Raw genomic sequence first — 14,977 nt, forward strand, 5'->3', positions numbered from 1 at the left:
CGCGCGACCCGTCAGGTAAATTTCTCCAAATTTCAGTGTACAGCTCATAAAAACGCAGTTTGACCTTGTTTGACTTTTTGGGGTGGATTATTATCCTCTTTGATGTAATTAATGTACTTTTATGACACTTTTACACTTATGTACCTTTTCTAGAAGATTCATTCATGAAAAAGGTGAAAATTAAATGAATGAATTGGTTTCCTAGCTTATAGAGGCAAGTTGTTTTGACTGCCTAGTTTGTAGTGCTTAGTTTAGAAGTGGTTGAAACAACTCCTAGGATAGTGAGCTCGACCCATGGAGGTAGGGAAAGAGGTTAGATGATCGATATTATGTACTTTCTTGCTCATTTTCATGGTTGGACTCTTGAGGGAAAAGCTATCATTGTATTATTCACTGTATCTCTGCAATTTTGGCTAAGGAAGACCAGGGTTTTGCAGTCCTTTTTGGGATTCTTGTGGTTACATGTATTGATGGTGTGTTTCTCTATGTACTTGTAAGTGTGTTATGTGAATCATTTCCTTTCTTTTCCTTCTGCACATTAAACAAATGAAGTGTTGAAGTAGAATTCATGACTGTCATGCTCTGCTTTTAAGTTTGTTTAATTTCAATGTTTTCTACTGTTTAAGGAGAATTCAAAGTTATTGTTTGCTCTCCTTAGCTCCTCACCTGTCTTTCTCATCCATTCACCTCAATCTAAGGCATCAATATTGTCTCCTATCTCGCCCCAAAGAACCCCCTGCAGAAACTGTGTCCTATCCCCGCACCCAAAATTGCCACTCCCCAATTTGCCACCAAAAACCCTAAAAATCCCAAATCAACCCTTTTGATCAGTTTACTAGCCTAAAATCAGTGTTACCCTATTGGTTATCTCGCCCATTGAAGATCTTTACCGAGATAGACCGGAGAGAGCCCTCTCCAGCCCCGTAGGGCTAGCTACGAGGCTAAGTGGTTTGATGTTGCCTTGAGGTTTACCTTTCTCAGCCTGAGGTGAAATTTCAAGCGCTAACAGCTTGTATGAGTTGTGCCTGTGGCACAAGACAATGAGGTACTTGCATCATAAAGGACTCCCTATCTAAGGGAGATAGTCACAAGTATTCCAGAGTTCAGCATTCAGCAACAAGGAGTATGGAAAGGGTGCACACTTGGCAAGCACGCCAAGGCTATTTTCCTCTGTTAAACCGGAACCGCTCTCGAGAGGTGGGAAACCCATTCTGATGGTTCCCGCGCTCTCGGGAGCTTTCGAATTGTATGGGAATGTTACCTTTTCAGTGGGAGCTACAATGGGAGCTGGGGAAAGTTCCGGAAGCTTTCAAGACTGATTTTTTTGGAGTTCCTGTGTTCCCTGGGGTTGGGGAATACAAAGCCTGTAGAGAAATATGTTGAACTGCCCACAAAACATGAGCCTATGTTGAAACCTTCGCAAGAAGAAAGGCCAAAGACATCCTTAACACCGATATCCTTAATTGAGAAACTGAAGCAATCTCTTGATGGGTTAAGGAAGCGTGTGGCACCTCAATGTAAGGGTGATATCTGGGATGTCATGTTGATGAGTATTTTTTTTGTTGTTTATGTATATATATCACAGAAGATTGTGTGTGCATATTGTATGTGGCAGTCAATGCTTAAACATTAAAGTTGTTTTTTCTCTTAAGAATAACTAGATAAATATGTCAAAGAACTAATAATGAAATTGACATTTTATATATATAAAGGGAGAGGCTCAGGGAGAGAGACACCCAGAGAATATATTTATATATAAGAGAGATTATATATTTATTATTTATATATTTAAATTGATTTTAATATTTCAATATTTTGATTCAATATTAATTTTGATTATTATATAAATTATATATATATATATATATATATATATATTACCACTCTCGATTAGCCGTTTCCTGTAAATTTTGGGGAAACCTCTAGCCGTTCCGGACAGCCATACCCAAGTTCCCAACGTTCCAGAAACTCATCCAACATAACTATTTTCCCATGCAATGAGCATAGGTCTAAGGAGATTTTAGACTTGGTGCATTTGGATATCTATAGACCAATTTAAGTAGCACGAATATTAGGAAGCATGTAATGTGTTTCATTTATCGATGACTTCTCTCAAAATATTTGGATCTACTTCTCAAAGACCAAGGATGAGCTCATTAGCAAGTTTTAGGAGTTCAAAGCTCTAGTTGACACCAAACAAGGAAGAAGATCGAAGTCTTGAAATTAGACAATGGGAGTGATTATACCCCCCAGGAGTACAAGGGCTTATACAAAGAAGCAAAAAACAAGTGGAGACTAATTGTTCCATGAAACCCCAAGCAAAATGGGGTTGCCAATTGAAAGAACTAATCTATCATAGGGACTATTAAGGCCATAACTCATGACCAAGATGTGTCGTTGTTTCTTTGGGAAAAAACATGCAACACAACAATATATATCTAGAATAGGTGTCCTTACAGAATCTTGGAGCAAAAGACACCAAAAGGAGAAATTCACTGGTATGAAGCCAAAGGTGAGTCCTCCACATCTTTGGTTGTGCAATTTATATCAATTTAATTGTCGAGAAGAGGCCCAAGTTGGAGCCTTCGACCAAGAAAGGTTTATTTGTAGGTTAGAGTGAGACTTCAAAGGCATACAGAGTCTATATTCCAAAGCAAGGAAGATAGTAGTGAGCAAGATGTAAAGTTTGAGGAGGAGCTTGCATCTAGGAAATCCCATGAGCCTATTCTAGTGACAAATGATGACGAACGAGAAGGTCCATAGGTTGAGTGAGGGTCACCACAAAAAACAATGGGTTCCATACAGGACAATAGACTCAAAAAAAATGGGTTCCATACAAGACAATAGCCTTTAGGTGAGGAGGAGGAGACATTAGCACCTTCTAGTTCTTTTAGGAGACCTCAATGGTTCACTCAAGATTGAGGAATGCTCAATAGTATGTTACAACTCCTAGGAGCACATTTTAAGAGCACATACCTCCAAAAAAGCCTCCAAACTACATGGCATTAATAACTAGCATCATAGATTCAAGCCTTCCATCTTTCAAGAGGCAACAGACCAACAAGGTTGGCAAGATTCCATGATGGAGGATTACAACTCCATCACGAAGGATGACATTAGGGACATAGTGCCAAGACTGGAGGGGAAGTTCGTAGTGAGCTCTAGGTGGATCTACAAAACCAAGGAGACATTTGCTCCAATAACTAGGCACTCTTCCATTAGAGCAATTACATCTTTAGTTTCATTTATGGAATGATGTGAAAACAAATTTTCTTTAAGGGATAATTGAGGACGAAGTGTACATAAAATAGGCTTATGGCATTGATGTAAATGGGAATAAGTTCCACATTTTTAGTCTTAAGAAGGCCTTCTATGGACTCAAGTAGGCACCAAGAGCTTGGGATTCTAGGATTCATAGATATTTCCAAATTGTGGACTTCAACAAAAGTGAAGTAGAACCTAATTTATATTATATATTTGTTGGGACTTGTTGCAGCAAAATCTTGTACCTTGGTGAAAAGACTCATTAGGCTAGGAGAGTGCGCATCAAACCAAGGGTGTCACCACTATCACATCAGCAACAACCCCTCTTTATTTTAGAAGGACTCAGGGATCAAACAATCTTAGAGAAATTAAAGCTAAGTGGTCCCCAATGTAGTGCCCTGCTCTAGTTGACTAACAGTGATATGACACTAACATTTATTTAGCCCTAAGGCCCACTCATTATTCTTTGAGGACCTCAGGTTGAGGATCCAGGCACATGACTCTATTATTAGTGGTTGAGACGTTTATGTATGTTCTCCATTGATGTTATGATAAAGATAACATTAATGGTTATGTATGTTATCTATTGGTATTATGATGATTGTAGCATTAATGGTTATGCATGTTCTCTATTGATATTATGGTGATTGTAGCATAAATGATTATGTTTGGTCTCTATTGGACTTATGATAGTGATGGCAATAAAGGATATGTATGCTCTCTATTGATATCATGATGATGATAAATTTGATGGATAGGTATATTTCTATTGATGTTACGATGTTGATAACTTGATGGATATGTAGGTTTCCGTTGATGTTTTGATGATGATAGCCATGATGGATGTATCCCCTATATTAGCTACTTACATTAGTTCCGGTTCACAATGAACAATGATGTGAATGACCAGGTGATGGTAATAATGCTATTATGACAATGACTAATACTGAAAAACCTAGTTACTAATTATTATTGAGTATGGCAGGAAACCACCAGAGGCACTCACACATGACGAGTTGACGACACCTGGTTTGATGAAAATTTATATTATTTTATCTTTGAAATTCTAATTGATTTTGAAACCTGCTATATATGCTTATCTATATTCTGATGATATAGTAATGGTTGCAGGCACATATGAGTTGCTTGGCCGAATGACTCATATATGGGTGATGGGGTTGTACAAGTGGATGGAACTACATGGGAGGGGTGGGACAGTGTCCCTGATCTCACCCACTAGCACTCCCGCCATGACTTGGGCTGGAAAGGTTGAAACACCTTTGCCTTGAAGACCACGATGCCATGAGGGCAGGTTCCCAAGTTGGGTCGCTCATGAGGATTTTATCGGGGGGCGCGCATCAAGGCGGATTCCTTGATCCCCGACACCATTAGTCTCACTATAGCAGGCAACATAAGAGATGATAGCGGTCTATGATGTTGCACCTATACTTTCCCCTCGTAGTCACTGAATGCTTGAAGGGCAAGTGGTGTGGCACCCTTAGAACTTCAAGGGAATTTCTTGAAGGACACGACCAACCTGGCACCCTTGGCATCACAAATAAAATGTTAGGCGTGGCACCCTTGGAACTTCAAGGGACTTTCTTGAAGGGCACGACCAACTTTTCACCCTTGACATCACAAATAAATTGTTAGGCGTGGCACCCTTGGAGCTTCAAGGGAAGTTCTTGAAGGGCACGACCCAAACTTGGCACCTTGGAATCATTAAAAATAAATAAATTAATAAATATAATCAAGAAATGAAAACTAAGTAAATTTACATCAAGGGTAAATGATGTTAGAAACCGAGGTAATAAAATCAAAAATAAAACTTGGGTTAAGAGGATCATAGGAAGAAATAAAATAGATTACCTTAAAAATTCTACTCTTCCCATGTTGGAAAATACTAGGTAGATTATGTGGTTTAATTAGGTAAAAGGGGAAAGAGGGATATAATTGTAAGGATAAAGATTAATCCTAAACTAATTAAACCTAATTAAGAAAAGAGGAAGGTGAATTAAAATAAGAATAATAAATCAAATTTAGAGAAATGTAGAGAACCTCCATGTGGTAACAACCAACATAAGAATATCCATCTAAGAGATATCTTGAGTTAAATTAGGGGGGTAGATAGGGGATCAAATCTTGACTCATTAATTGACTTTAGTAATGAACCCAAATTAAGAAATAAAAAGGGGGATAAAGAGGCAACTAGGAGAAGAAATAGGAATCTTGTTGAGGTGAGGAAAATATTAGTTTTAAATTAAAATTTAAGTAAATAATTTTGGGAGACCCTTGATGAGAGAGTGACACTTGGGTGGGTGAATAATCAAGCTATTGAATTATAAAAAAAATAACTTATTATGCATGACATGCCAAGTGTCACCTATGAGGACTCTTATAAAAGAAGGGGCAAGCCATGAGAGAAGGGACTTTTTGGGAACCCTATTATTGGATGGATGAGATGATGTCAAAGCAGTGATTACGATCCTATAGTGAGTTTGGTGAGGTAGAGGATTTTAGAGAGGGGACTTTTGAGCTAAGGAGTGCTCTCCTCTACCAGCTATTGCAATTCTCCATTGTACAACCCCATTGCAGCTCGGGGGTCCGCGGAGAAGAAGAGTACCCAAGGAGTAGGTTGGGAGGTTAACCGGTGGGTCATCGCATTCGGATCAAGTACATCGCCATTCATTCACGGAGGTGACCGACAACAAGGGAATACTAGCAACAACAAAGAAAACGAAGTCTCGTCTTCTGGTGAACGGTACATATGTGTTGCAATACTATTTTGGTCTTAGTTAAATGTATGTAAATGTTATGATATGTTTCTTGAAATGAAATCCTAATGTGTTTCTCTTCTAGTTGCATTTTGTTGTGATTTAAAAAAAAAAATATGTATATAGTCTGGATGTGGTCCTTACACTTGGTATCAGAGCCAAGTTGAACCCTTGAGACCTATGGGCCCATGCATGCATGACTAGTTGTTAAATATCTACTACACTCTACCTTGAAATTGTGTATGGTAACCTTTCAAGGCTCTCTCTAATAAGCTACAAATTTATTTTTGGTTTAAAAAAAAAGAGAAAAGAAAAAAAAGAAAAATCGTGTTCATTCCAATGGTCTGCTGCAGTTCAGGTTATTTTCTCATGGGCTGGGTTTGAAGAATTGGACAATCTTGCTATCCCCTGAACTGCAAGATTTGTTTGTTTTTGTTTGTTAAATTTGGTCTGAAATGAAATGCCAAGAGCCCACAACGTTGTTCCTGGATTTCTAGCGCTATTTCGAGGTTGTATGCTGCCTTGCGGTGCCATGGAAGATTTGAAACTCGGTGTTAGCTGCATTTTGAAGATTGGGCCATTTCTGTAACTACCCACTAAAAACGTTAGAACAAATTTATAATAGCCATCCAGAGAGGGCAAACGTAGCAACACTTCTGCGCAGGCGTGCTTAAAAATTGGTTCGAGTTCTGTTACACTTAATTAGTGATTGACATGTACATCAATAATACTTCAAACTTTTGGGTTAACAAATAAACACATTTTGTTATATAATAATTTTTCTGTGTTGTCAAATTGCAGCTCAGAGATGCGGGTTTGTGTTACTAGTGTTACTAAGATGTTTAATCAGTGCACTGTCAATTCAATTAGCGGTGAAGAAATCATATTAGGGTCTCAGCGTGTCCATGAGCCAGAGCTTTTAACCAAAAGATGAAAGGAGTGTGGAAGTGACGTTAATACAATCTCAATATATATAGATTCCCTTAGGTTCGCTTATTTTCTGATGGGCTCAGAAGATTTTATTCCTAATTTTGTTTTAAAACGTATTGAGCTAATGCTCTCAAGTTTCTAAGAGCCAAATTAGCTCCATCGCTTCTACACTCCAGTAATTAAAAATTGTGTTTGTACCCTGCTCTTGAAAATTGGTTCAATTCCTTTCTGTACCCAAGCAATTGACTATACTCTGTTACACATAGTGTTCTCTGAGCAGATCTAGAACACTACACCCAAAGCTCCATGCTATGGTGGTCCTCACACTCCAACATTCCAGATCATGATTAATTTTGGCTCTTTCTCACGGCATTAACTCCCATCGAATCAACTAGACGTCTTCTTTGCTCCACTCATAGTAGCCAATGTCCAATTCATATTATTACCCCATTAGCATACTCAATTTCTTCAGCGCCGGTCATTGGGAAAAATCTCCTATGCTTCATTAAATTCGATGCAGACTCACAGTTACCTTATGCCCAGAATTAATTAACAGATTAGTACTCCAAGTTTGATCTCTCATGTAAGGAATTCACCTCCAAGCGATATTTTGAAGTTCTGGTGAAGTCAAATTCTGTCATTTCATTCTAATTTTGGATTGAAATTACTCCTTTAAGATTTCCAAAGCCGCCTCAATTTTATCACATTATCACTTTTCCATAGGAAACCACTCGTGCTACTCTCGTGCGGTCGAATTTCGTTTCTGCATTCTTTTCTCTCGAATCCCACATCGTTCAGACTCTTAAATGGATCATTCTGATGCCATGCACATTGCGTATGGAAAACTGATAGATTTGGTTTCCAACTGACGATAGTTGCTTCTTATCTCATGGCATGGCTTATCGGACAAATCAGAAATCGTGCCATGAAAATCCTGCAGATAGAAAATAAATTGAATCACTTTCTCCAGTGATGCCAGTTACAGATGAAATGATAAAAGAAAAAAAGGAAACTTATAAAGATTGTGTAAAGAAGCCAAGAACATCTGTAAAGCACAAATTTGGTAATGGAGCATTGTCAGATCTCTTTGCTGTACAACCTTAGCAGTCCCAAATAAGTCAGTGAATCTTCCCAAGCTGGGTAGCAAGACACAAAGCTCTCTCTTTCTCTACTCTCAACAATCTATCCATTCTCTTCTTCGTTAGTTTGGGTTATAATACAGGTAAAATTTGAATTACAGAAAAAAAAAAATAGCACAGATTACAAGATGGATCAACGACATGTTGTTTCTGCTTATTCTGAAAACGAAGAAGAGGAAGGATAAGGAGAAGAAGCAGTGGTGGTGGTGGCAGTTGTGGTTGGGCTCTGCTTGAGAACAACTGTAGGGGTTTCCCTTATTGCGCGACTTCTGTGCTCCAGAACGAGTTGGTCCACGAACCACTCCAGGCGCTCGGCGTTGGTCTGTGAGAGGAGTCTCTTGCCGCTGAAGGGAATTGTCTCCAAGCTCTTCTGGTTCAGCATATCCTCCGATATTTTCAATAAATTCTTCACATTCCAACTGCTCGGATCGTCCATTTCCGGGACGGTGTTTATAATTTTCAGTTTCACCCTCAGAAATCTATAAATTATTAATTAATTATGCCAACAATGCTTTGCATCTCAGATTTGGGCGAGATTTTCGAGATCTGAGTGTAATTATTTGACATAAATTGATTGGATTGATTTTCCAGATCTGAGTGTAATTATTTCACATAAATTGATTTGAATGAAGAATCAAATTTCACGGCATTTTGGCGCTTAAGATGTCGATTGCCTCAGTGATCCCAATTAGGATACACCCACTTGATAAGGTCTGGTGGAGACTCTTTTTGCATGTTGTCACACATCAAGATTGATTTGAACATTTTCTGTAGTCAAATTGATGTTTGTCACCGTCTTATCCTCCAATGCCCAAGAAGTGTTCTCAGCGTAGTGATGTAGCCCTAGCAACTCCGGAGAAATTTCCCTAGAAAGGTATTAAACTCCAACAAGGGTGTTTTTCCCAATTTGGTATGCACCACAGAATCCCTGCTAGAAAAATTTGACGGAAACATGGTTCTCGATCACCACCTCATAGAGTTAACGAGAGTGGACCAGACAAGCCCAAAACTGCTAATGTTGGAGCTTATGACGAGGTATCTGGTATAAATACTCCTTTCGGCGCTTTCTCTGAAATAAAGCAATGCTTATTGCTCACAGATAAGAAACCGCTGGTGTTTACAAATGGTGGTCCTTGCAGCGAGCAGTGGAGGTGGCTGCTGTGGGGGCAGCAGTAGCAGCAACAGCGGTGGAGGAAGCTGCAGTAGCCATGGAAACTCTTCAGCTCCTGATCTTTCCAAAATTGGAAAAAAGTTTGAAACCATGGTTGCCAGAGCCACATTGAGTGAACGCGAGAAGGAATATAATACCGTAGAGATGAAGGGGAACATTACTCTGGATGACTTTAAAGAAGTTATGAACGTTGGGCCTTCAATATTTGTAAGTGTTGTAAGATTTTTCTGAATCGTGACATATATGTAATGAACCCTATTTTGTTTGTACCACCTAAATTTGTGGAATTCACAACAGACATGGTCTACAAAAAAATATTAACTCGTATTTGCCATTTGGGTGTGGTGTATTGCTCATGTTTAAGGGTATTGAGATATAGTTGTGTCAGCGAGAGGTCGAGGGAAGAATGATGACTGTATACCTTGATATTTCATTTGCAGGATAGTGTAGCTGTGTTTGCGTGTGCAATCTGTATATTGTTTAGTATTTGCAAACTGGTGTTGTAAGTTGAATAGACTATTTCCCTGGTTTTTCTTAAGGAAGCGGCACAGACCTCTCAAGCCATGGTGAGAATCTGGGTGCCTAATAAGCATGCAATTACATTTCAGCCCTGAACTTTGCCATCGCAAAATCAAAATCAAATCCACAAGGTTTCCTTGGAATACTCTTGGGGCAGGAATTGTGGCTGGCTTTTAACTCAAGACAGGGGAAGTTGAGCTTTCCATTCAATGATAGTGGTTTCATTAGAGTTTTGTGGTGAGGTTAATGACTTTGTCAATTTTTACTTCTCATCCATTCTTTTGGAGTTTTCTGCCGTTCATGCCGCTCTACAACGAGGGTTCAATGGTTTTGCATCAGCAGGTGTCTGCATTATCTTTCTACCTACTTATTATTCTACCATCTGTTCAGTTGGGTCTGTCGACCTTATGTTCAACCGACTCAAACTACATTTCTTCACTTATGCGTTGAATTTTATTGTCAGAGGTATGTCTATTTAAATTGCTTTCTTACCCCATTTGAATTCCTAATTTTATGGTTGCATATTTGCGTTAATAATTCTTATACTTATTGTGTTGCATATTTCACCGAGGTTTTCTTTCTGGAAAGCTTTGAAGCCTTCCCTTTCTAAACAATTGCTGATAATATTTAGCACAAACTATCACCTATCGATGGCTCTTTAAGTTATATGTTTGGGTGAGTTTTCCTTATTAATACCCAAATTTCTGAATTCTATTGCTCATCGTTCTATTAATTTTTATTATTCAGATTATACCAGAACCTGTTAGGATTATATAAAGTTTTATACCTTTAAAGAACTTCTAGTTTTTCTTGTTCTTGTTTTTGTTTTTTTTTTGTTGTTTTCTTTGTGTAGTTACCCAACAAGTTTTTGGTTTACTTTTTGAAGGCCTTTCATCTTCGATTACTGTATTTTATTTTCATGGCTGCTTGAGAAATATTCATTTTCTAATATTTCTGGTTTATGGAGATTTAATCTCCTCATGTATTCATTCCTGGTTTGGTAAAATAGACTCAAGTTTGTTTGAATTTAGCAGTTGTGGAAAGTGGATTTACCCATTTATCACTGTGTTTTTATATACTTAAAATGTTTACTTCTGGTTTCGCCATCAATGTGATTTTCGATGCCAGTGTGATAACCTTTGTTCCCGTTTCTTTTTAATTCATATTACCACTTCATATTTGTATTGAGGGTTTATAATTTTCGGTTAAAATTTTATCAGGTTCATTTTGGGTTTTTGCTCTTCGACACTAACCCACTTTGGAGCTCTATCAATTTAATTATTTAATTTATATATTTCTCTTTCTGTTGTCGCAATGGGTTACTAGGTTGTGCAGTCATATATTTGTCAATAGATTCATATAATTCTTAAATTTTTAACCCCTTTTCTCTCCGTACAGAGAGTACCTAGAAATTATGAATTCCATATAAGGTAACAATCTCTCAAATTCTTATCTTTATTAATTCTTTCTGCGTTTATCTATACACTACAGAATATTAGTTTTTCACGATCTACTTTCTGTATGCCAGGTATTTCCATTATGGTTTGTTTTATAAAAGGAATGGGTTGAATCATTTTCTTATCAGGTTGGAGAAAAACTTCAACCCTCCAGTTTCTCTTAGGCAAGAATGAGGTCTCTCATGTGGAAACAACTTCCATATTTTAAAATTTTAATGTTGTTTTATTTAGTTCATTCCCTAAATTTTACAAGATATTCAATTCTTCTGGAACTGAAATAGTTTTTAGCATTACATGCTTTAAGACTACACTATACTTTGAATTATAATTTATTTTTAATTCAAACATAGGTTTTTTTTTTAAATATATATATATATATATATATATACTTCCTCCGAAGGGTTTATATTGTTATTTTTTTATGTTCATATAATCATTATATATAAGGATTCTATGTGAGCTTTTATATGTAATAAGCACTTATATATTATATCATTAATGTAAGCCCATATTAATTATGGCTTCAAATTGGTATCCCTATCAGACATGCATGTAATATAATAATTACCCTATTCTAGTGGTATGTTATATAACACAATATTTACCTATGCTTAGTATTGATATTAGGGTTTTTTGGTACTTCCATTATTAAAATCATAAAACATCAGAAACTTACTGTCTCTCTCTTTTACTAATGACAATCTCAGTTATGTTATGATAATGCTACCAACCACCCTACCATTTACACGACATAATGTAGTCTAAGCCTACTATGTTGAGTAGATTGAATATATTCTTTTGATTAAATCTTATAGGAATATTTGAAATTGATAGGTGAATTATATAATCAAGAACCTATAAATACATAAATTGTTCCTTTGGAAGTATATTACCGAGCTCCAAAGAAAGAACAAGAAATTCATTTGGACTGAAAAGAAAAATGTGAAGAGATATTTCAAAGGTTAAAGGTGTTATTAACGACAACACCAATTTTGAAGGTGCCATATATGGAATAAGAAATTTTTGGTTTGTACTGATGCCTCCGAGGAAGGGCTGGGTTGTGTGTCGATACAAGAAGGAAGAGTAATAGCTTATGCATCAAGGAAACTTAGAAACCATGAAGAAAACTATGCAACCCATGATCTAGAAATGGCAGCATATTGTTTATGCACTAAATATTTGGAGACACTACCTTCTAGGAAGGAAGTTTGATCTTAGGATTGACCATGGTGGGCTACAACGCATATTCCCTCAAGACCACTTAAATGCAAGACAAAGACGATGGTCTAAGCTAATTAATAAATATGATTTTGATATCACTTACATAAAATGAACGATAAATAGGGTGGTTTATGCTTTAAGTAAGAGGCCTCAGATATTTTCAGTGATTCCCTTAAAGACAAATTTGAGGGAGAAACTGCTTGATTTACAATTTAAAGACATCGGGTATCAGGAGGTTAACAAAAGTTTGAGGGAGGATGAAATGAGGGTCCCAAAATATGAAGAATGATCCCTTGATAACGATGGGCTACTACGATTTTGGGGAAGGATATATGTACCACCGAATGAAGATATACGCCAGTTAATCTTGAATGAAGCACATTGCGTAGTATACATGGCACACCTTGGTGTTAAGAAGATGAGTGCGGACCTGAAACCACTCTTCTTTTGGAAAAGGATGAAGAAGGACGTCGTAAACTTGGTAGCAAGATACTTAGAGTGTCAACGATGTAAAAGTTGAACACAGACATCCAGCAGGATTATTGCAACCCCATGAGATACCAAAATATAAATGGGAAGTTATATCAATGGACTTCATTGTGGGACTACCAATGACCTCAAGAAGACGTGATTCCTTATTTGTAGTGGTGGACACGTTGACCAAGAGCACCCATTTCATACCAGTTAAGACTACATATAAGGCACCAGAAATAGCCAGAGTTTTTATTAATGAGATTATGAGATTGCATGGAGTGCCTAGGCAGATCATATATGATAGGGGAGCAGTGTTTACAGGAAGATTTTGGACCAGGTTAAGGTCCAGTGGGACAATTATAGTCCCAGTTCAACTACTTGGGAGGACGCTGAGGAGATGCGTCACTGTTTTCCTTACCTATTCCAAGGACTTCGAGACGAAGTCTATTATTAAGAGGGGGTGTATGTAGTGCCCTGCTCTAGTTGACTAACAGTGATATGACACTAACATTTATTTAGCCCTAAGGCCCACTCATTATTCTTTGAGGACCTCAGGTTGAGGATCCAGGCACATGACTCTATTATTAGTGGTTGAGACGTTTATGTATGTTCTCCATTGATGTTATGATAAAGATAACATTAATGGTTATGTATGTTATCTATTGGTATTATGATGATTGTAGCATTAATGGTTATGCATGTTCTCTATTGATATTATGGTGATTGTAGCATAAATGGTTATGTTTGGTCTCTATTGAACTTATGATAATGATGGCAATAAAGGATATGTATGCTCTCTATTGATATCATGATGATGATAAATTTGATGGATAAGTATATTTCTATTGATGTTACGATGTTGATAACTTGATGGATATGTAGATTTCCATTGATGTTTTGATGATGATAGCCATGATGGATGTATCCCCTATATTAGCTACTTACATTAGTTCTGGTTCACAATGAACAATGATGTGAATGACCAGGTGATGGTAATAATGTTATTATGACAATGACTAACACTGAAAAACCTGGTTACTGATTATTATTGAGTATGGCAGGAAACCACCAGAGGCACTCACACATGACGAGTTGACAACACCTGGTTTGATGAAAATTTATATTATTTTATCTTTGAAATTCTAATCGATTTTGAAACCTGCTATATATGTTTATCTATACTCTGATGATATGGTAATGGTTGTAGGCACATATGAGTTGCTTGGCCGAATGACTCACATATGGGTGATGGGGTTGTACAAGTGGATGGAACTACATGGGAGGGGTGGGACAGTGTCCCTGATCTCACCCACTAGCACTCCCGCCGTGACTTGGGCTGGAAAGGTTGAAACACTTTCGCCTTGAAGACCACGATGCCATGAGGGCAGGTTCCCAAGTTGGGTCGCTCATGAGGATTTTATCGGGGGGCGCGCATCAAGGCGGATTCCTTGATCCCCGACACCATTAGTCTCACTATAGCAGGCAACATAAGAGATGATAGCGGTCTATGATGTTGCACCTATACTTTCCCCTCGTAGTCACTGAATGCTTGAAGGGCAAGTGGCGTGGCACCCTTAGAACTTCAAGGGAATTTCTTGAAGGGCACGACCAACCTGGCACCCTTGGCATCACAAATAAAATGTTAGGCGTGGCACCCTTGGAACTTCAAGGGACTTTCTTGAAGGGCATGACCAACTTTGCACCCTTGACATCACAAATAAATTGTTAGGCGTGGCACCCTTGGAGCTTCAAGGGAAGTTCTTGAAGGGCACGACCCAAACTTGGCACCTTGGAATCATTAAAAATAAATAAATAAATAAATATAATCAAGAAATGAAAACTAAGTAAATTTACATCAAGGGTAAATGATGTTAGAAACAGAGGTAATAAAATCAAAAATAAAACTTGGGTTAAGAGGATCATAGGAAGAAATAAAATAGATTACCTTAAAAATTCTACTCTTCCCATGTTGGAAAATACTAGATAGATTATGTGTTTAATTAGGTAAAAGGGGAAAGAGGGATATAA

General features: G+C 37.6%; 1 protein-coding gene across 1 annotated transcript; it reads left to right on the plus strand.

Annotated features, from left to right (window-relative positions):
• The first annotated feature begins 8,803 nt into the window (after positions 1–8,803).
• Positions 8,804–10,306, plus strand: LOC149238911 (uncharacterized). The gene is made up of 2 exons (XM_089367047.1): positions 8,804–9,485; positions 9,818–10,306. Exons 1-2 carry the CDS (start codon positions 9,231–9,233, stop codon positions 9,890–9,892), a joined length of 330 nt encoding a protein of 109 aa, XP_089223173.1. The 5' UTR covers positions 8,804–9,230; the 3' UTR covers positions 9,893–10,306.
• Positions 10,307–14,977: the final 4,671 nt, after the last annotated feature.

Source organism: Pinus tabuliformis, chromosome 8, assembly GCF_031772625.1.
Source record: "Pinus tabuliformis cultivar Carrire ecotype Pingquan chromosome 8, CPIR1, whole genome shotgun sequence".
Taxonomy (NCBI): Eukaryota; Viridiplantae; Streptophyta; class Pinopsida; order Pinales; family Pinaceae; genus Pinus; species Pinus tabuliformis.